The 23,904-nt window shown below is 37.8% G+C and overlaps 1 protein-coding gene across 1 annotated transcript in view; it reads left to right on the top strand.

The window, feature by feature from the left end:
• Positions 1-23,904, top strand: part of WDPCP (WD repeat containing planar cell polarity effector) — a 276,699-nt gene that overhangs the window by 138,617 nt on the left and 114,178 nt on the right. Inside the window, exons 10-11 of the mRNA XM_027131634.1 lie at positions 1,365-1,556; positions 16,102-16,711. Of these exons, the coding sequence (XP_026987435.1) occupies positions 1,365-1,556; positions 16,102-16,711 (802 nt within the window). The remainder of the gene's footprint in view (positions 1-1,364; positions 1,557-16,101; positions 16,712-23,904) is intronic.

Genomic DNA, 23,904 nt, shown 5'->3' with positions numbered 1-23,904 from the left:
AAACAATTTTGGCAAAGAAAAATGTAGGGGAAATATCCTGAAAGTGTTGACCTTTAACGGGTTTTCCTGTCTACATTTTAAAAATCCAATTCAATTTATTTAACAGTGAAGGGACAGGGACAGTGCAAGGAGTTAAATGTTTACCATGAGAGAACAACATTGGTAATTACTTTGATTTCAGTTCCTTTTGATGTGCATTCAGAGGATGAAGAGGTCAATAATATTATGGGCATGCAAATAGAAAAGGGTTCCTTTTGACCATATTAAAAAAAAATAGCAGAGGATTATTAAAGCATTAACCTTGATTTTAATGGCCTTGGTTGAGTGGTGAGATCACAATTTGGATGAGCCTGATTATTTACTAAATACAATACATAAATGCAACGGGTTCTTAACACCCATTGCACTCTGGCATTATCGCATTACTGCCATCCTTTGTTGCCTTGCAGACAGGAATATGAAAGCAATCTGTCATGTAGTGAGACTGGCTCCAGAAGCATTTCTCTGATAAGAAGACCCCCTGCCCTTTGCTAGTGTCTGGTCCAGTAGGCTTAGCCATGCGCTTAATCCCCAGAAAGTGGTTCGATTATTGCTGACCAGCAATGGCAAGATAGTTTTTTTTTTTTTTTTTTGGCTTCCAAGCTATCAACCTTCCATTAATTCCTTAAGCAGAAATACGGTGCAATCTATATTTCCTTGGCATGTGTCACCCAGATGGTGCCGTGCTTATGTTTTCAAATAACCATGTTCCAAAATAACATAGTTTGAATAATAAATTCTACAAATCCGTCCTAAGAAAGAAAAGCATAATTCTCAGAAGCTGCATAAACTTTTATGCAGCATGATGCTGTGACTTATCCCTTTATGCAGAATTTTTGTGTATGTGTCTCATATATTCTTTAAAGTGATATTTGCCTCAAGTTGTTTTTCCTTTTATTGTTGTCAGTCATTCAGTCATTGTTAACATGTTATGTCTTAAACAGTAGTCAGACACTCTTGGTCAGCAGTACTGAACTTGTCATTTAATATAGCCGGTCTTAAATCCTATGTGTAGGTCGATACTGTCAAGCAACCATGACTGTACATTTTGGTATTGATTGGGATTGCTATGGCCAATTCCTCCCTAACTCACATTTCTCCTTTTCCTTTCCTCTGCTAAAAATGGGGAGAATTTTGAACATATGTCTTTTTTATATATGTGTCAAAAGAATTTGGTAAATTCTGACACCTCCTTAAGCACATGTTTAACATGCATATTTACTTGCATTTATCTACATTTACAGATGCTTTAATTTTTGCAATACTTTGAGGATTTTGCATTTTAAAAATGATCCTTGTCTGCTTTTTTTTTTTTTAACCATTAGATTTCCTATTATGAAATCCCTGGCCCAGTAACCAGGACAACACAGCGTCGTCTAGCTATCAATTGTGTTCAAGATGTAGTTGTTTGCTGGTGGCCACTGGTCAGTGATGATGCTTGGCCTTGGGCCCCCATTTCTTCTGAGAAAGACAGAGCCAATCTGCTGCTCCTGGGTTATGCTCAAGGAAGACTGGAGGTAAATCTAAAGCAAATCTATACATTTTATTGAAGAGAAAATAAAGTAGGATTATTAGTTTTCTATTCTGAAATAAGTGTGAATACTTTTAAAAACATGTAATTTATTTTCCGAATGTTCAACAAAGGCAATTACATATGAAATGGGATCCCTTAAAGTATCACATCTGGAGGATACACAGTTTCAGGACTTGCCTGAATAGCATAGTGATTAATAGCACAAGCTTCTGGGTTCAAATCCAAGCTTTGCCACTACGTAGCTCTCTGTCCTTGAGCAGATTACTAACCTCTATGGTTTCATTATTTGAAAAATAAAGTTAACGAAGATGAATGAGATAATACATGCATTTAGAGCAATAACTACATATATTAAACTCTCAATTATTATTGTGATTCTTGTCATTATCATTATTAGTACTGTCATTACTGTTTGCTCATGATTTCATGCCTATCGAAGCTATGTTATCAATCACCTTCTTTAAACTTTAGTTAGGTAGCAAACATTAGTCAAATGCCTATTTTCTGCAAGACTGTGGTGCCAAACCATGGCTGGGGCAAGGATTTGTAAGGAGGGCTTTAGGAGAGCAGCCTTCTCAGTCTAGTTTCCTGCCTGGGACAGGAGCACAAAAAGGGTTAATCTAAGAGGTGCAGACAAGATCTTGCCCTATCTATTCCTGACAGTGGTTCTCCATCATCATTCATTATCACGAACCTATGGCTATTTTCACCTTGCATCAGTACTTTGAGTATGAAATTCTGTTTCTTTTTTTATGTAATTTTAAAAAAAGCAACCTCCTCCAACCTGTTTTTTTTAATGTTTTGGCTTGGGTAAAATAGTATGTTCCTGTATTTTCTCTAAATCCATTATCTTTTAGGCTTTAAGTTTTTTAATTTTTCAGAATTAGTATTCTGAGATACAATGAACAAGTACAAGTTTTCTCTATCTCTACCTACCTCTTCTGGTTTTATAAATTTACAGGCTATCTTTTAAGACTGAAGAGTCCTTTTTAACTAATTATTTTACCTTTTTCTGGAACTTTTCCAATTTGTTGTAGTAACTAATACCAGTTGTAATGCTTCAGGTATGGATTTTGTGAGGATAAAGAAGTGCTTTATTCCTGTTCAGTTCCTGTCATGCCCACCATTTTATTGATCTTGGGTCCAGAAGCTAACTGAATAAAAGACTTAATCAAAATGACTTAATATAATAAAGCCAACTAGAATTCTTTTAAATGTTCTGTTTTATAATAAAAGTAAAAATAATATAAATCAGCCTTTAGTTTTACATTACACAAATTACCTTTATTTGAAATGAGTTTATTACCTGAAATTAGGACTGTTCAAAAAGGGTATACGTATGGTCTATGTACTTCATCTCCTGGTGTCATCTAGTTTATGGACTTTGGAGTTGGATAAACCTCGGTTTGCCTGTTGGTTGACCATATACTGTGTGACTTTAATCAAATTTACTTCCTGTCAGCTTCTGCCTGCTTTTAACTAATACTATGTTCTTTGGCCTTGGGTAGATCACCTACCCTCTCTGACTGTAGTTTTCTAATTTTTAAAATGATGGATTTAAACCACATAGGTCCTGGGCAGCTCAAAAACGTGCACATCTGGATTCTGAAGCACAGGTCTGATTTAGCCATTGCGTGTTCAAACGCCTTCAGTAGATTTTGAAACTAAACTTAGCCTCGGCACTGAAAAGGTCCCCCTGACTGGCCCTGACTTACCTTTCCAATGTTATTTCTTTATACAAATCTATGTTCTAGCCAAATGGTTTACTGCTTCTTTATTTCCCACCTCCTGTCTGTACAAATTACTGGTATTTCTACCTGAAAGGCCCTTCCCTCTCTCTTTTCACATCATTCATCAACTACTGAGCATGACCATGGAGTAAGCACTGTATTTCATGCCAGGGGATATAAATACAAAACTATCCCTGCCCGCAAGGATCTTAGTGTCTACCAATGAGAGACAAATATGAAAACATGTGAGTACACTAAAGTGTTAAATAATGCTGTGGATAGAGTATGTGTAAGCTGTAGAGGAGCCAGTGGGGAATGATTGTTTCTACCTAGAGAGATAATAAGGGGGGAACTTTAAAGAGATATACAATTTGCTCAAGGTTGGTACACAATTTTACTTTTTTTTTTTTTTTTTTTGCGGTACGCGGGCCTCTCACTGCCGTGGCCTCTCCCGTCGCGGAGCACAGACTCCGGATGCGCAGGCCCAGCAGCAATGGCTCACAGGCCCAACCGCTCCGCAGCATGCGGGATCCTCCCGGACCAGGGCACGAACCTGCGCCCCCTGCACTGGCAGGCAGACTCCCAACCACTGCGCCACCAGGGAAGCCCACAATTTTACTTTTTTTACTATCCTTTCTAAGTTTCATATCAAAGTTGTACTACCCCTATAGAGTGATTTGACTAGCTTTTCTCTTTTCTCCTCTCTGAACTAGTCCCAAAAGGAATTATATGATACTTGAATGTTTGGTAAAACTCATATAGAACTGCCTGGGTGTGCTATTTTTCAAGGAAGGTAGATTTTTTATAATTGATTCCATTTTTCGAGGGTTGTTTGTTTTTCAGGAATTCTATCTTTTCCTTGAGTCATTTTCCTTAATTTGTATTTTTGGAAAATTATCCATCTTATTTAAGTATTTGAATAGATTTTCATGAAGTTGTATATAATACTTGCACCTGATTTTTAATTGTTCACCACTGACTGCATAGCTAATTTTTTGATCATAATATATTAAGATATATAATTCATTTTTTCTGACAAGTAGCTTTTGTCTTGAATTTGGGTCTTTCAATCACTCTATCAAAATTAAACGGTTAGAGCTTCCCTGGTGGCACAGTGGTTGAGAGTCCGCCTGCCGATGCAGGGGACACGGGTTCGTGCCCCAGTCCGGGAGGATCACACATGCCGCGGAGCGGCTGGGCCTGTGAGCCATGGCTGCTGGGACTGTGCGTCCAGAGCCTATGCTCCACAACGGGAGAGGCCACAACAGTGAGAGCCCGCGTACCGCAAAAAAAAAAAAAAAAAAAAAAATTGTTAGGAAAATTTGTAAAGATTTCTTTTTCAGAACCTCACGTGAACTTCTATATGCAAAAGGTGAATGGCTTTTGGAAGAAATGTCTGGGGAAATAATTGTTTCTTTGTGTGTGTGTGAAGACATAATCTTTAACTGTGAATTGTAGCACATTATTTAGGGTAACATGAACTAAAACCACTAGTCTATAAAAGTAATATTCAGGCATATGTCTTTAAATATTTTTTCACTAGCGACCAATAGACTCCTTGAGCTAATCCTCAGAATAAGAGATACGATATACTCTTAAACCCTAAAACTCAGACTAAAAAAGTAGCAGCCTCATAGAGAAGAAATTTAATCTTTGCATTTATTAAATGATAGAACTTAAAAAAAATAATTTCCCACCCAATTTCAATCAGAAAAGATAGTAAGCTTTTATTTGGACAATGGCAAGATCCTAGAGTAGTGGTTCTTAGCCTTGGCAACACATTACAGTCACCTGCAGAGCTTTTACAAAGGAGCCCACCCAGACCAGTTATATCAGAATCTCCAGAGGGGTAGGAGGCATCAGTATTCTCTTACAGGTTCCCTAGGTGATTCTCATGTGCATCCAAGTTGAGATCCACTGCTTTACAGCAGACTGGAAAAAAATTTTTAAGCCATCTTTTTTGCATAACAGACCATGGAAAGGATAAAGCCCACATACTGAACCAAATGAGAGTGTTAACAGTAAATTCCAAGTAGAAAATTGGCTTACCAAGCAGCAAAAAAAAAAGAAAACAAAGGAAACATAGAAGTAAGCTCTCTGTGACTGAATTATCTGTCTTTCAGAGGAGGAACATTTCTTAATTTATTTTATGGATATTAGAAAACTGCTGGTCTAATTTCACACTGCAGAGCTCTAAACAACAGTACATATCTTAATTAGAAGCACAGAACAGAGAGATTTATGTAGTTTAGGGGAAAAAAATTTGTTTTGAAAAATATACAATAGTATGAAGAAAAACAAATTTTTTATCAGTACGATTCACTTAAAAATAGTTTTTAATGGTGTTTGTATGGATTATTGTACATAACATGGTAGTCATTTTTACTTAAATTCCTCACACTCTTTATACTTAAATTTGGAAAAGGTGATTACCGTCATCATAGAACTATTTAATTCATTAACTTTGTCAAAAATGTGGTGACAACACAACTTACTCTTTCCTTACCTTTGTATTCAAGCAGATGTTTTACCTTTTCAGCTGTATGGATTTGTTAATGCTTTCTGAGTATGGCAGTAATTTCAAGATATCTTACTCAGAAAAGGTCACTTGAATTTGTTTAACCAAATTAATCAAAAACACATAAGCAGAGCTATTAAACCTTAAAACCTGTTGTCAGGGCTAGGGAAATACAACCTCACAAAGGTAAGTTTTTTCCCATAAAAATTAAAAACTAATTTTGCAGTGATTTAGAGGAGCAGCCAACTGATGGGAAAGTCAAAATGTGACCAACTTTTAATATAGTATAATTTGATAAAAGAAGTATTCAGAAAGCATTATAAATGCATTCAACTGAAAAGCCAAAATATTTAAAAGACATCTCTTCCAAAGAAATGTATGAACTGTGTTAGCTTTCAACCAGATAACCAAGATTTTTTATTTTAGGGATGATTTTTTTAAAAAATCTCTTTATTTTAAAGCACACTAAGGAAAACCACAGAGACTAAATATATAGTTTAATGAGCTTTTACTAAGGAAACACCCCTGAACCACACTCAGGTCAAGAAATAGAACTTTGCCAGGCACCAGCAATAGCGCCACGTACTCTGTTTTGATCTCAACCCTTTCCTGGTGCCCCAAAGTAATCTCTATTGTGACTTTTACACATTTTCTCATATAGTTTTTATCACCTAAATGTGCATCCTGCAAAACTGTAGTTTAATATTATCTATTTAAAACAAGTTAATGTGTCTTTTAACTCTCTTTTAATCTGCAAGTTCCCACTCCATCCCTTTTTTTTTTTTTTTTTTTTGCGGTACGCGGGCCTCTCACCGCTGTGGCCTCTCCCGTTGCTGAGCACAGGCTCCGTTCGCACAGGCTCAGCGGCCATGGCTCACGGGCCCAGCCGCTCCGCGGCATGTGGGATCCTCCTAGACCGGGGCACGAACCCGCGTCCCCTGCACCGGCAGGCAGACTCTCAACCACTGCGCCACCAGGGAAGCCCCATCCCTTTTTTTTAAAATTAAAATTTATCTGTTGAAACTGCAGTGTCCCACAGTCTGGATTTTGTTGTTCCATCATCATGGTGTGGTTCAACAAGTTTCTTTGTCTTTTGAAAATTCTGCAAGTTAGTAGTCAGTTTTGTCAAGACATTTTTTGAGGCAAATGAAAAAGAAAATACGATGATCTAAAACCTATGGGATGCAGCAAAAGCAGTTCTAAGAGGGAAATTTATAGCGATACAAGCTTGCCGCAGGAAACCAGAAAGATCTCAAGTAAACAGCCAAACTTTACTCCTAAAGCAAGTAGAGAAAGAACAAACAAAACCCAAAGTTAGTAGAAGGAAAGAAATCATAAAGGTCAGGGCAAAAATAAATGAAGTAGAGACTAAAAAAAAAAAGAAAAGATCAGTGACACTAAAAGCTAGTTCTTTGAAATGATATGCAAAACTGATAAACCTTTAGACAGACTCATCAAGAAAAAAAGGGAGATGGTCCAAATCAATAAAATCAGAAACGAAAAAGGAGAAGTTATAATAGACACCACAGAAACACAAAGGATCATAAGAGACTACTATGAAGAACTACATGCCAATAAACTGGTACATTATAGAAGAAATGGACAAATTCTTAGAAAGGTACAATCTCTCAAGACTAAACCAGGAAGAAATAGAAAATATGAACAGACCAATTACCAGTACTGAAATCGAATCAGTAATTTTAAAACTCCCAACAAACAAAAGTCCAGGGCCAGATGGCTTCATAGGTGAATTCTACCAAACATTTAGAGAAGAGTTAACACCTATCGTCCTGAAACTATTCTAAAATATTGCAGAGGACAGAACACTTCCGAACCTTTTCTATGAGGCCACCATCACCCTGTTACCGAAACCAAAGATATCATGAAGAGAATTACAGGCCAGTTCTATGTTCACTGATGAACATAGATGCAAAAATCCTCAACAAAATACTAGCAAACTGACTCCAACAATACATTAAAAGGATCATACACCTTGAGCAAGTGGAATTTATCCCAGGGATGCAAGGATTTTTCAGTATTCACAAATCAATCAGCGTGATACACCACATTACCAAATTGAAGAATAAAAACAATATGATCATCTCAATAGATGCAGAAAAAGCTTTTGATAAAATTCAACATCTATGATAAAAACTCTTCAGAAAGTGGATATGGAGGGAACATACCTTAGCGTAATAAGAGCCATATATGACAAACGCACAGCTAACATCCTACTCAATGGCGAAATTCTGAAAGCATTCCTTCTAAGATCAGGAACAAGACAAGGATGCCCACTCGGTCCACTTTTATTCAACATAGTTTTGGAAGTCCTAGCCACAGCAATCAGAGAAGAAAAAGAAAAGGGATACAAATTGGAAAAGAAGAAGTAAAACTGTCACTGTTTGCAGATGATATGATACTATACATAGAAAAATACTAAAGATGCTACCAGAAAACTAGTAGAGCACACCAATGAATTCGGTAAACTTGCAGGATAAAAAATTAATACACAGAAATCTCTTGCATTCCTATATACTAACAAAAGATCAGAAGGAGAAATTAAGGAAGCAGTATCATTTATCATCACATAAAAAAAATAAAATACCTAGGAATAAACCTATCTAAGGAGGCAAAAAACCTGTACTCAGAAAACTTTAAGATACTGATGAAAGAAATCAAAGATGACACAAACAGATGGAGAGATATACCATGTTCTTGGGTTGGAAGAATCAACATTGTCAAAATGACTGTAGTACCCAAAGTAATCTACAGTTTCAACACAATCCCTGTCAAATTACCAATAGCATTTTTCACAGAATTAGAACAAAAAATTTTTACAATTTGTATGGAAACACAAAAAAATACGAATAGCCAAAACAATCTTGAGAAAGAAAAGCAGAGCTGGAGGAATCAGGCTCCCTGACTTCAGACTACAAAGCTACAGTAGTCAAAACAGTATGGTGCTGGCACAAAAACAGACATATAGATCAATGGAACAGAATAGAACGTCCAGAGATAAGCCCACCCACCTATGGCCACCTAATCTATGACAAAGCAGGCAAGGATATACAATAGAGGAAAGAAAGTCTCTTCAGTAAGTGGTGCTAGGAAAACTAGACAGCTACATTGAAAAGAATGAAATTAGAACACTTTCTAACAGCATACACACACACACACACACACACACACACACACACACACACACACCCCTCAAAATGGACTAAAGTCCTAAATGTAAGACTGGACACTATAAAACTCTTAGAGAAAAACATAGGCAGAGCACTCTTTGACATAAATCGCAGCAATATCCTTTTGGATCCACTTCCTAGAGCAATGAATGTAAAAACAAAAATAAACAAGTGGCACCTAATTAAACTTAAAAGATTCTGCATAGCAAAGGAAACCATTAAAAAAATGAAAATACAACCAGCGTACTGGGATAAAATATTTGCACACAATGCTACCGGCAAGGGATAAATTTCCAAATTATACAAACAGCTCATTCATACAGTTTAATATCAAGAAAACAACCCAATCAAAAAATGAGCAGAAGACCTAAATAGATATTTCTCCAAAGAAGACATACAGATGGCCAATAGACACATGAAAAGATACCCAACATCACTAGTTATTAGAGAAATGCAAATGAAAACTACAATGAGGTGTGACGTTACACCAGTCAGAATGGCCATCATCAAAAAATCTATAAACAATAAATGCTGGAGAGGGTGTGGAGAAAAGGGAACTGTCCTGCACTGTTGCTGGGAATATAAATTGATACAGCCACTATGGAGAACAGTATGGAGGTTCCTTAAAAAACTAGAGTTAGCATATGATCTTGAAATTCTACTACTGGTTACATCCAGAGAAAACTAATTTGAAAAGATACGTGTACCCCAATGTTCACAAGAGTGCTGTTTACAATTGCTAAGACATGGAAGCTACCTAAGTGTCCATCGACAGATGAATGGATAAACAAGTTGTGGTATATATATATATGTATATATATATATATGTATGTATTTGTGTTTATATATATATAATGAAATATTATTCAGCCATAAAAAGGAATGAAACCATTTGCAACAATGTGGAGAGACTCGGATAGACCTAGAGAATAGTGTGCTTAGTGGAATAAGTCAGACAAAGAAAGACAATACTCTATATTAACACTTATATGTGGAATCTAATAAATAAAACAGATTAATATTACAAAACAGAAGCAGACTTACAGATACAGGAAACAAACTAGTGGTTACCAGTGAGGAGAGGGATGGGGGAAGGGCAAAATAGGAGTAGGGTATTAAGAAATAGGGAAATGCAGCCATTATTTCGTAATAACTTTAAATGGAGTCTAATCTATAAAAATATTGAATCGCAAATATAATATTGTTAATCAGCTATACTTCAATAAATATATAGTGTTACGTTTCTTTTTTTAATCAGAATTTGGTATTAAATCTGACCTTTGCTAGCTTTTTAGAGATATCAGGGATTGGCAGTGGAGGAGAAGGAGTATAAGGGGTCCATGGTCTTACTTCCCTTTTAACCCCTTTCTCTTGGTGAAACTACAGAGCCTATTGGGAAGAGTCTTACATACTTTTGGAACTGAGGAAGCCTGGGACCCTTCTTCCTGCACCTTGGGGCTAACCTGTTCTATGCCAAGACTGCTGTCTTGCTTGGCCCCTCCTTTTAGGCTGTCCCTGTGTGAGTTCAGGTCCTATTCAGCGTCACCTGGCCTCCCAGTTTTCTGCCCTAGGGCTTCCTTTACAAATCTCTAAGCTTTCTGAAAGTATGATAATTCAACCACCATTATAGTGTGATGTTTTTTAAAATTTTTATATCTTTTTTAAAAAGCTCTTACCAGCATAGTTTTTGGCTAGCTGCCTACACAGCATACACAAAAAAGTGTAAAATAGATGAGACAGTTTATTTTTTTAAGCTTATAGTCAAAATGATGACATATGATCAAAAATTAGAAGTAAATAAAAGGCCAAACGAATGTCACACATTGGCCAAGTTGGAGTGGGGAAGAGGGTATGGAAGTGAGATCTAAGGAAGGAAGGATGCTGCCCAGCTGGAAGAAATTCAGAAACTGAAATAGCATTTGGTCTAATTCTTCAAGAGTGAGTATTGTTGGTAGGAAATACTGAGTCTGTGTGGGTGAAGAGTGTGGATTTCAAGTAAATCAGTGGTCCCCAACCTTTCTGGCACCAGGGATGGGTTTCATGGAAAACAGTATTTCCATGGACCAGATGGGGGGGTGGTGTGGGGATAGTTTTGGGATGATTCAAGAGCATTACCTTTATTGTGCACTTATTTCTATTATTATTACATTGTAGTATATAATGAAATATTATACAACTCACCATAATGCAGAATCAGTGGGAGCCCTGAGCTTGTTTTCCTGCAACTAGATGGTCCCATCTGGGGGTGATGGGAGACAGTGACACACGAAGTGTGTTGCTATGTCCAGGCTACTCCGTAATCTCGTTTTGGTTGCTGTCACTGCAGAAAACCCTGCTTCACAAAGACAGGATGTTAGAAATGGAAGCAGGCTTTTCAGTGCTTTTGTGGTAATCAGGCTATCCCACCTTGACTTTAATCCAGAACGTATGGAGATTTGAAGTTGTCTCACATACTTTTAAGGCCGCCATCATTTGCGATCTCAAGTAGTTGATCCTCTTCTAGCACGGACAAGGTCAGTTCACCTGGCTTATTCACAAATGGGTCAAGGATCCATTCCTGCCCAGTTCGGGGGTCTTGTGTGGTTGGGAAGTAATGCTGAAACTCTTTTGAAAGCTGAGATAGGTGATCATGCACCAGCTGGGACAAAGAAGTCCCTGGGCTCCGTCTCTTTCCAAATCTCTGCTAATGCTTGAAACATGTGAAAAATCCCAGTGTTCACTCGTTGCCCCTATAAATCCAGTTTGGCTTTGAATGCAGCCACATTATCTGCAGACTTGAATACAGTTGTCATTCTCCCCTGAAGTGACAGATTGAGTTTGTTGAGCAGGTTGAATATGCCACACAAGTAAGCAAGTTTTGCGACCCATTCTGTGTCACTAAAATGTGCTGCCAGTGGTGACTGTTTTTCTAAAAGAAATCTCTGGAGCGGCTCTCATAACTCAGAAACTCTGGCCAGTGATCTACCCTTAGAAGCCATCTCACTTCTGTGTATGAGAGAAGACGTGTGCTCTGCATCCATCTCCTCACAGAGCTGCATGAACAGACGTGGGTTAAGGGCATGTACTTTAACGTGGTTGATAATTTTAATCACATCCTGCAAAACGTTGTTAAGTTCAGGTGACGTTTTCCGGCTAGCCAGCATTTCTCTATGGATGACACAGTGCGTAGACTCACATTCAGAAGTGACCTCTTTGACCCGAGTAGTGAAACCAGAATGCCGTCCAGTCATGGCAGCTGCTCCGTCCGTGCATATACCGACACAAAATGACCAATTCAGTTTTCCTGATATGTAATCATTCAAAGACTTGAATAGTTCTGCCGCTGTGGTATTGGTTGGCAACAAAAGTGCACATCGCATATTCTCATGCACATCCTCCTGAAAAATATATTGCACAAAAACAAGCATTGTTGTCTTGTCAACATCGGTAGACTCATCAACCTGGATTGCGTACCACGGTGACTCATTACTCCTCTCTAACAATTGCGCCTTAATATGCTCTGCTATTTCATCAATTCGTCTGTTATGGTGCTAGCCAAAAGAGGAACATGTGCCACCTTTTGAACTGCAGCCTCTTAAAAGTTCACGATAGATGTCCTTAGCAGCAGGCAGGATCAACTTCTTCACCAATAGTAAAGGGCTTCTTAGCTTTAGCAATGCGGTTAGCCACTAAGAATGATGCTCTCAGTGCAGACACATTTGATGAAATGGTGGCCTTCAGTAATTGCTTCTGTTCTTCGTGTTCACGTTTTTTTCTTTTGAAAAGCTCCAAAGGCTTGTCTTTTAATTCAGGGTGCTTGGTCTCCATGTGGCGAAGCAGTTTTGAAGGTTTCATGGCTTTGTTGGATAGCCGGTTGCCACATATTATACAAAGCAGGCTTGGAGAGTGTGAATCACCTGTTGCAATGAACCCATTAATTTAAGTAGGACTCTTGGTATTTTCTTTTAAATGCAGCTTTCTTTTTGTTGGTAGTCTTAGAGTCTTCTGCTGTCTTATCATTTGGTCTTTCCTCCTTTTCAAAGAAGCTCTCCAGCGACATTTGTTTTTTTTACTCATTCTGGCTAAGGTTAGCTTGTGGGCTTACCAAAACTGTGACTGAGACAAGTGCTCAGTACGGGAAAGAGGCGCAGACAGAAGTGGTAAGTAAAATAATGGGCAGGCCATGTGCAGACTAAAATAAATGTCGGATTCTGATTTAAAGCCTGCCACCAGATGCAGCTGTACAATTGAAGTACATCAACTCACTTGCCACTATAAAGCCTGCCACCAGATGCAGCTTAATTATCACTTGCCACTCACTGATAGGGTTTTGATATGTGTCTGCAAGCAATTGATTTATTATGGTCTCTGCTAATGATAATCTGTATTTGCAGCCTTTCCCCAGCTCTAGCATCACTGCCTCATCTCCACCTCAGATCATCAGGCATTAGATTCTCATAAGGAGCGTGCTACCTAGATCCCTCACATGTGCAGTTCACAGTAGGGTTCACGCTCCTATGAGCATCCAATGCCGCCGCTGATCTGACAGGAGGCGGAGCTCAGGTGGTAATGCGAACGTTCGGGAGCTGCTGTAAATACAGGTGAAGCTGCGATCGCTCTCCTGCTGCTCACCTCCTGCTGTGTGGCCCGGATCCCTCACAGGCCTCGGACTGGTACCGGCCTGTGGCCTGGGGGTTGGGGACCCCTGAGGTAAAGGACATGAGTGAAGCTGTTGAAAGATAAGCTGAGGCATAGTAAAAGTTTTCAGAGTTTGAGTAAATCGTTTCTGGTGGGGCAGTGCCAAACTGGAAGTGGTTAGGAACATCCTACTGATATGAGGCAGGGAAAAGACTGACAGTGAAAGTGCAGAAGCAAAGAAAGGAAATTATTTGATTGGCTATAGTTTAAAGCCTAATTGGCTGTTGTAATGGTTATCCTTAGTGTTTTGATTTTGTAACTTTGAGGCATTTGCAGGTTTGGGTTTTGGTTTGCTTACAGAGGTTGCAATGGAATTCGGACCTCATCAGTTGAACAGCCTCCTTGTTTAATTTAACAAGTTACAGAGCTGGGAAAATGCAGCTTTAGTTTGACCTCAGAGTAGAGTAATGAAGGGAGACTGTCGGAGATAACACTAGAATTTGCGAGTCAGGTCTTGTCCCTCCTTATGGCTTCTCATCTTGTTTAGAGGAAAAGCCAAAGTCCCGATAATGGCCTACAAGCCACTTCACAATCTTCTCCCTCCCCCAATTCCCAGTGTTTTCTTCCTTGCTCCCTTTTATCTAGCCATGTTTGTCTCCCATTGTTCCTTCATCAGGCCAAGAGTGCTACCTTAGGATGTTTGCTTCCTCTGCCTGGAGCCTTCTTCTCCCAGGTGGCTGCATGGCTTACCCTTCACTTATTTTAGGTCAACTTTATCAGAGAGGCCTGTCCTGACTTCTATTACCTCCCCTTCCCATTCCTGTTACTTTGCTTTATTTTTCTTCATAGTACTTAGGAAGTACATATATAGGATCACTAACATCCTATGTATGTTTGTTTGTGAATTGTTACTTTGTCTTCAGCCATTAGCTTGTATGTTCTCTGAGGGTGAGGACTTACTGCTGTATCCCCAGCAGTGCCAGGACCAGTGCCTGGCACGTAGCTCATACTCAAGCATATATTAGACAAAAAAGGAAAACAAGAGCAGGAAAGTGAGTGTGAGGGAGGGAAGGGGTTGGATATGGATCCTATATTGTTTTGCATACGAGGCAGGGGAATAAAAATTTAATCTATTCGTTAGTGGTAGCTATTAAAGGGTTTGAACAGGGGAATGATAGCAAAAACATTAGTTTAGGAAGGTTAGTTTGGTAATGATGTGTAGGATGGATTTTTAAAAAGATTCACATCAACCCCTTTTCCCTCCCCAAGTCAGTACCATGTAACATAGCTGTATGTGCTTTAAAAAAAGAAAAATTTTTTTTTGAAATAGTTTGACTCTCAAGAAACTGCTAATATAATTGCCAAAATAGGCTAAAAGCAAATTCCCTTCCTGTACCTCTTCCCCTTGTTTGCCCCAATGATAGTATCTTACATTACTGCAGTACATTGTCAAATCCTGGAACAAGACCTTGGTATAATACTATTAACTCAGGTACTGGCCTTAGTTGGATTTCATCGGATTTTACATGCACTTGTGTATGTGTGTGTGTGTGTGCGTGCGCACATGCATAGTTCTGTGAAATTTTATCTCGTGTAGAAATGTACTTTTTAATGTTTCTAAATCTAATTTTGAAGTTTTCGACAAAGTGTTAGAAACTATCTTTGATACCACTCTCCAGGTTCTTGGCCTCCCACATTTACATATGAATAAAGTGAATGGCCTGTTGTTTTATTTCTTTGTTCTTCCGCTGTGGCGTTTCTTTGTAGCCTTTCCTTTCTGCACCAGAAATGCTTTTTAAATTTTGCCTCTCCAGTATTGCAAATCGTATTACCTACCAGGTCTTTTTTTTTTTAATTTTAAAACTAGTGCATTACCTTCTTATTTCTTTCTATTGGTCATTTATCTACTTAACAACCCTTCATATCTTTTCTGACAGTAAAATATTTCTACAGGACTGTTGACAGGGTTCTAAAATGTTTTCCTTTGCCTACCCTGCCCAACTAATTAGAAATATATATTTCTGGTAAGTAATTTACCAATAATTTCAGAATTGGGAGGGGTAGTGGGTTGGAAGGAGATTGACTAAATTGTTTAAGTTCTTTATTCATCCTTTTAAAAATCAAACTTTTAATGTCTTTAGATATTCTGCTAGCCATATTATTTTACTAAAAGCCCACTTCATTAATTTTTATATATCATGGGAAATATTTGTCTTTATGTTATTTACAGACTTCCTAAAACGAAGTGTTTAAGTTAAAATTTTATAGTTTAATTTCTGCAGCTGTCCTAAATATGTGCTATATATATTTATATGTGTTCTATATGAGATATACACATACCTGCTTATATGCTGCTGATATTTAAGGTGATAGTTGATGGTATTCAATAGGATTCTAGATTAATATGCAGGGCTATGCGTGACAGCTGAAGAAAAACCAAGGTCTATATGAACGTACTTGATACATTTCTTACAGGTTCTGAGTTCTGTACGCACAGAATGGGATCCACTGGATGTTCGCTTTGGCACCAAACAGCCTTATCAGGTGTTGACAGTGGAGTGCTCCATCAGTGTAGACAAAGAGCCCATGGCTGACAGTTGCATCTATGAATGTGTTCGGCACAAAATCCAGTGTGTATCAGTCACCAGAATACCACTAAGATCGAAGGCCATTAGCTGTTGCAGGAATGTTACTGAAGACAAACTGATTCTGGGCTGTGAAGATTCTTCAGTAATCCTTTATGAAACTCACCGTAGAGTGACTGTCTTAGCTCAGGCTGAAGTTCTGCCTTCATTAATAAGCTGCCACCCAAGTGGTGCCATTCTGCTAGTTGGCAGTAACCAAGGGGAGCTGCAAATTTTTGATATGGCTCTTTCTCCTATTAACATCCAGCTTTTGGCTGAAGACCGCTCACCTAGGGAGACTCTACAATTCAAAAAATTCTTTGATGTTTCTAGCAGTCTTGTTCAAATGCAGTGGATAGCTCCGCAGGTTGTTTCTAAGAAGCCTGAAAGTGGGGACATCTATGATCTCCTCTTCCTCAAGTTTGACAGAGGACCTTTGGGTGTACTTCTTTTTAAACTTGGTAAGTCAAGGAAGTTGGTGAGTAAATAAATTTTTTATGATGGTGACAATATAACTAAGACAATAAAACTATTCTTGGAATGTAGATTTTCTGTTTGTCATTCCATCAATGTGCTTGCCTTTCAAACATTTCATATAGTTTCCTTAAGAAAGCTTTGTGGATGATTTTCTAAATGTCAAGGTACATTATATATTGAAGAATTTTGAAATTGCATTAATTTTCCATTGTGATGAATAAAAAGACTGAATTAGCCACATTTGATGCTTTCCAAAATAAACTATTAAAAAATTCCTTAAGAAATAGTACACATGAGAATATATTAAAAGTATGTCCATTACAAAATTCTGTAATACTTTTCTATTAAAATTATTTTAGATTATACGTGTCCATTTCTTCCCAGATTGGAAATGTGTAAAGCAAGTGTTTTAAAAAAGAGAAAGGAAATATTTAGTTAGCATTTGCTAAAGATTTTAGATTAAAATATTCAAAAGTATTAATCAATATTTGGAAAAATGTGTATTAATGTATCCCATTTCAACCAGGAAGCTTTAAAGCGGAATTTCATTATTGTGATTTTTTTGCCTTTTGTAGTTTTGCATTACTGGCTATGTCCTGAAATAATATCCTTTAGGCAGTTTGTTGGGGTTTTTTTTTAGAGTTGGGTATTTATTTTTAATTTTTTGGCTGTACGTGGGCTTTCTCTAGTTGTGGAGAGCGGGGGGCTGCTCTTCGTTGCAGTGTGCAGGCTTCTCACTGCAGTGGCTTCTCTTATTGTGGAGCACGGGCTCGGTAGTTGTGGTTCTCAGGCTCTAGAGCGCAGACTCAGTAGTTGTGGCGCACAAGCTTAGTTGCTCCACGGCATGTGGATCTTCCTGGACCAGGGGTCGAACCTGTGTCCCCTGCATTGGCAGGTGGATTCTTACCACTGCACCACCAGGGAAGTCCCTTTAGGCAGTTTTGTATAATTTAACATTCTTGAAAGAACCTCACTTAGGTTTTAAAAAACCGATTTTAATTAATGCACATCACCGCAACTTGAAAACATAGAAAAGTAAATACACTTAAAAACCCCTTATAAGATTTGGCTCTGTGCTAAAAGTTAAGTTTTTAAGACATTGTAGTGTTTGTTAAATAGCTGTCAGTTTACTTTGTTTTTTTATGGATCTACTTCCCTCTGAAATTGAACACATGAAATAAATCTAATGAAAATGACTTGACTAACTTGAAAGATATCAGGGATATAATGTGAGGGCTATGTTCTTTCCACATATTAAAAATGCAACTAAATCCATTCATAATGTCAGTATTGTCCAAGAAAAAATATGTTTGGAATCTCATTTATTATGAGATAATCCAGTTCTACTTTGCCCAACTACACATTTAACAGTGATATGTCTCTATACTCAACACTTATTAAAGTGGATGTTAGATGTTTTGCATATCTGTTAAAACTCCCTCCTCCCTCCTCTTTCTCTCTCTCTCAATAACCCAAGTTACCTGTCAAACAGAAGGCTGTCTTCTGACATATACCTAGCCTTTCTTCAGCCCTGCCTTGTGGGCCTACTCACAACAGCTTTGCAAAAAGCACAGCTTTCTCTTCCTATCTCTAGCACATTTGCCTTCTTACTAAAGTAAACAGGCTCTCAGTGTAGGGATTTAGAGGGCTTCCTGCTAATTGCCAGCTTGTAAACTTAATTGGACTATCTCCCTGGGCACTGTTCCTAAATCAATTAGGCAATGAGTTGGCTGTCACCTCTTTTTCCCAAGTAGGTCTCTTGGAAGAGAATTATCCAATAGAAGTCAAGCATTCAAATGAAAAGGTGATAACTTCTGCAACTGACATTTATCATTTAAATTTTATTTTCAATATGACTGAAGTTTTATAGAATAGGGAAATTTTACAGGCTCTTTAAAGGATCTAAAGATGGAGTTTCCCAGGGTTTTTGAAAATGTATTATAAGATTAATGTTTATTACAGATTATTTTTCCTAGGAAGAGTAGATTCCTTGAAACAGTAGATTCCAGCTAACAGATCTTTTTTTTTTTTTTTTAAAGAAAACCCTGTTTAAAGAACAGATTTTTCTTAGGATCTGCTACTAAATACATCCAGAAATTTTAATATACTTCTTGAATTAACACAGTGCTGATTCTGGGCATCCATGTGGAATTTTCATGTATAATTCAAGTTACTGCATATATAAACAGGTAGTTGCCTGTGCAGTTTCCCCACTAGGGAGCATTTATGAGATATTTTTCATATGCTTGTTATGCAAGCCTTTGGAAATTTTGACATGAAAGGTGTAGCTTACAATGTAAGAAGCTCAGATAGATCATGGTTTAAAATAGAATGCTGTCATATGTAAACGTGTCAGTGGCTACTGCCAAGATGCTAAGATTTTTGGAATTCGACTCTTAGAATAGGTCAGTTAGTGTCATGTTGAAAGAAAACTCTGTTGCAAGGCTAGGGCTTCCATTCTAAATCCTTATAATTATTGCACAAATGCACTGTGGATAAAAGGCCATCATCACTGTTGTAAGAATGAGAAAAACATGTCTTCCTCAGGAGTGAGCTAGAAGTGTCATCCTCCTATGTGGAAGCAATGTGTAAAAAGCATTTCTTTACCTGACAATCATCATTCATACTTCCATATACATATACTGGGATTAAGAGGAGTCCCTAATTACTGAGATATTAAAGCTCTTCCATTCTCATCAGTACCTTTTCCAGCCTTCACTGCTGTCTTTAAACTCACATGATCAGCTAGCTCCTTGCCCTCTCAACAGAGAATCTCACCTTTTACTTGGCACTTCATTCATTTTATCTGCTCCTCACCACCCACCCAATGACTTACCTACATGTACATAAATCTTTTCAGTTTCAATTCAGTGGAAAAGGAGCCTTCCTCTTGTCTAAGACTAGTTCCAGCACTGGTTCCACTCTGGATCCCATAACATTCCCTTTGATACCTTTACTCTGTCACCTTCCCCACTCTCCCCATGAATTTTGCTACATCATCAGGTACCGGCCCAAGCCACACCATGAAACAAAGAAACATACATACATCTCTTCTTTAAAATTATTTCCCCTGTTATTAATCAAATGTTCACCTTCCTTTCATAGTCAAACGCATTGAAATAGTAGTGAACACTGAATTTCTCTGCTTCTTCACCTCCCATTCACCCCTCACAGCACCGCCTTCTGGCTCTTTTCTTCAGTGTTCTCCTGGAACTGCTCTTGGAAAGGTCACTAGTGACGTCCTACTTGATACACATATTTCTCTTATGTTACTTGATGACTTTTCAGCATTTGATGGTTGCTGACCACTTTCACCATCATAGAACTCTCATCATACTTGCTTCTATGACTTCAGATGCAACTTTTCATCACTTTTTAATGCTCTTCTTCTGCCTCCTCATGAAACTATTGAGGTTCTCTAAGGTTCCATTTTTAGCTCTCCTCCCATTTTATACAGATTGAGAGTTTATTTTTGATTTTGGTATCCTACCTCTGACTTCAGCCCAGACCACTCCTCACTCCACATCCACATATTAACGTGGCTTGCTGGATACCTCCCCCTGAATGTTCACAGGTATACAGATTTATTATGTGCAGATATGAATTCATAATCTTTTCCCCTGCTTCTCCTCCTATATTCTCCAATTTGAGGGATGGTACAGTTATTTAGACAGACAGAATCCCAAGTCAGAAGTTATCCTAGAATCCTCCCTCACCCCTGATGCCATATCCAATCCAATCAGCTACCAAATCCCATCAGTTCTGCCTTTCTAAATACGTACTGTCAAAAACAATTTAGTCTATTCATCCTTGCTGTCATTACCTTAATCTAGATCTTTGCTGTTTTACCATGATCAAGCAGTGGCCCTCTATCTGTAATCCTCTGTCTTCCAGTCTTCCCAACCCACCGCTCAATTAATCCCCTGAACTGCCACCAGAGTGCCTATTTGATCATGGATTCTACAGCCTGAAATCCTTCAGTGGTTAATAAGCCTGTCTGCGTCTCTGGCTTCATCTCCCCAACTGTGCTTCCCTAGTAGCTCCCCAGTCACAGCATGTGCTCTCACACTCCTTCTTTCCATAGTGGTGGTGAGTATTCCATCTACCTAGAGTGCTCCCACAGTGCTTCACAGCACCTACAAAGTTAGGAAAAGGTTAAAAGTTCAAATGATGATATTAAACAAATAATTAAAGCTAATTTCTTCCCTCTCATAGGATTTTGAAAATCACAGGCAATGTGTGTGCATGTGTGTGTTTGTCACTCTATCTAAAAAACAAGTAGTCTGATTTTTCTCATAGAACTTTTGTAAGAAGTATGTGTTCTTTAAAAGAGTTATTTTTAATGAGTTATTTAAATTTTACTTTACCCAAGTGGTAATTGGTGGTAATTTATTGCTGGAAGGATATGTCAAATACTTTATTAGATGCCTAGTCATCTTAAAACTAGATCTTATATCATTTTAGATGGATTGCTGTTCCAGACAGCATTCTGCTTTCTAGAGTGATGATGGATTTTTAAATCAAGTTTATTGAGGTATAATTTACATAAAATTAATTGTACCTATTTTAAAAATGCATAGGTCAATGAGTTTTGGCAAATATGTATATCCCCATGATTACCACCACAATCAAGATGTAAAACATTTCCCTCACCCTCAAAATTCTCTCAGCCCCTTTGCAGTCAATCCCTGCCTCCCTCGAAGCTAAAGTGCATTGATCTGCTCTCTGTTATTACAGATTAGATCTGCTTTTTCTAGAATTTTATAGAAATATACTCAAGAAATAGGTCCTCTTTTGTGTCTTGCTACTTTCACTCAGTAAGTATGGAAGAGTCTGTGAGACTCTTCCATGTATATCTGTAAATTTTCACTTATATTACTGAGTAGTATTCTATTATATAGCTAAATCACAATTTGTGTATCTTTTCACATGTGGATGGACATTTGGGTTGTTTCCAAATTTAAGCCAATATCATTGAAAATGCTATGTACTTTCTTGTACTAGTCTTTGTGTCCACAAACTATGTACAAACTATGTACAAATGTATGTAAAATAGATGTATGACATCTATTTTAATTTCTCTTAGGAAAAACCTAGGAGTAGAATGGCTGGGCCATATGCTAAGTTAACGATTAACTTAAGAAGAAGCTATTTTGGAGTTCCAGTTACTCCACATCCTCACCAAAACTTGGCATTAATGGTCTTTTTAATTTTAGCCATTGTAGTAGGTGTATAGTGGTGTTAGTTGGCATTTCCCTGATGAGCCTTTGGAGCTGGTCATCTTTTATGTGTTTATTTGCCATGTATCTTCTCTGATAAAGTATATCTTCAAATCTTTTGCCCAAGTTTAATTGGATTGTTTATTTATTATTGAGTTGTAAGAGTTTTTATATGTTCTGAACAAAAGTCCTTTGTAGGATGCTAGTATTGTGAATATTTTCTTCCATCCTGTAATTTATCTTTTCATTTTATTAACAATTTTTTAGGTAGCAGAAGTTTTAGTTTTGATGAAAGCCAGTTCTTGGATTTTTTAATTTTATGGCTTATGCTTTTTATGTGCTATCAAAGAAGTTTTTGTCGAACCCTTTTTTCTTCTAGAAATTTTATGGTTTTAGCTTTTACAATTAGGTTTATTGTCTGATACAAGTAATTTTTTCTGTATGGTGTGAGGTATGAGTTGAAATTAATTTTTTAATATGAATATTCAGTTGTTCCAGCAGCAACTGTTGGAAAGACTATCCTTCCTCCATTGAATTCCCTTGATCATATGTGTGTGTTTATCTATGAAAAGACTCTGGGGCTTCCCTGGTGGCACAGTGGTTCAGAGTCCGCCTGCCGATGCAGGGGACGCGGGTTCATGCCCCGGTGCGGGAGGATCCCACATGCCGCGGAGCGGCTGGGCCCATAAGCCATGGCCGCTGAGCCTGCGCATCCGGAGCCTGTGCTCCGCGGCGGGAGAGGCCGCAGCGGTGAGAGGCCCGCGTAACGCAAAAAACAACAACAACAACAAAAAAGACTCTGTTCTCGTCCACTGATCTCTATGTATATACTTTAGCGAGTACTACACTGTCTTAATTTCTGTGGCTTTACAGTAAGTCTTGAAGCCAGGACTATTAGTCCTCCAACTTTGTTCTTTATTTATTTATTTTTTGATGTGGACCATTTTTAAAGTCTTTATTGCATTTGTTACAACATTGCTTCTGTTTTATGTTTTGGTTTTTTGGCCGGGAGGCATGTGGGATCTTAGCTCCCCTACCAGGGATTGAACCCGTACCCCCTGCACTGGAAGGCGAAGTCTCAACCACTGGACCACCAGGGAAGTCTCTGTTCTTCTTTTCAAAATTGTTTTGGCTACTCTAGATGTTTTGAATTTCTGTGTAAGTTTTAAAACTGACTTGTCAATTTCTACAAAAACACCTGGTGAGATTTTGATTGAGATTACATTGAATCTATAGATCAATATGGGATGGAATGGCAATTTAACAATATTGAGTCTCCCAATTTATGAACACAACATCTCTGTTTATTCAGGTCTTCTTTAATTTCTCTCAGCAGTGTTTTATAGTTTAAAGTGTAAAGATCTTGTACATAATTTCTTCATGTTTTTGGATGCTATCGTAATTAGTATTTTTAATTACAACTTTTAGTTGTTCATTGGGGTTATATAAAAATAAAATTTTAAAATATTGACCATGTATCCTGCAACACTGGTAAACTCATTTCTTAGTTGTAACTTTTTATTGTAGATTACTTAGGATTTTCTACGTAGATGACTATGACAACTTCAGTTAAAAACAAATGTTATATATTCTTATCCAACGTGTATGCCTTTTATTTTGTTTTCTTTCCTATTTTACTAGCTAGGACAGTACAATATTAAATAGAAGTGGCAAGGGAAGATATCCTTGCTTTGTTTCCAATCTTAGGTGGATAGCATTTAATCTTTCACTGTATGTATGATGTTATCGAGGTTGAGGAAGTCCCCTTCCATTGCTAGTCTGCTGATATATGTTAGCATGAGTGGATGTTCAATTTTATCAAGTGCTTTTCTGCATGTATTGAAATGATTATATGTTTTTTCTGGTCATATAGTGAATTATGTTGATCAGTTTTCAGATGTTTCAGCAACCTTGCATTTGTGGGATAAATCTCTCTTGTTCATGATGTATTACCTTTT

Source organism: Aethalodelphis obliquidens, unplaced genomic scaffold (genome assembly GCF_003676395.1).
Source record: "Aethalodelphis obliquidens isolate GAN/ISIS:26980383/991018 unplaced genomic scaffold, ASM367639v1 scaffold40, whole genome shotgun sequence".
NCBI classification, from domain to species: domain Eukaryota; kingdom Metazoa; phylum Chordata; class Mammalia; order Artiodactyla; family Delphinidae; genus Aethalodelphis; species Aethalodelphis obliquidens.
Note: the sequence above shows the minus strand (reverse complement) of the source record. Positions and strands in the feature narration are given on the sequence as shown.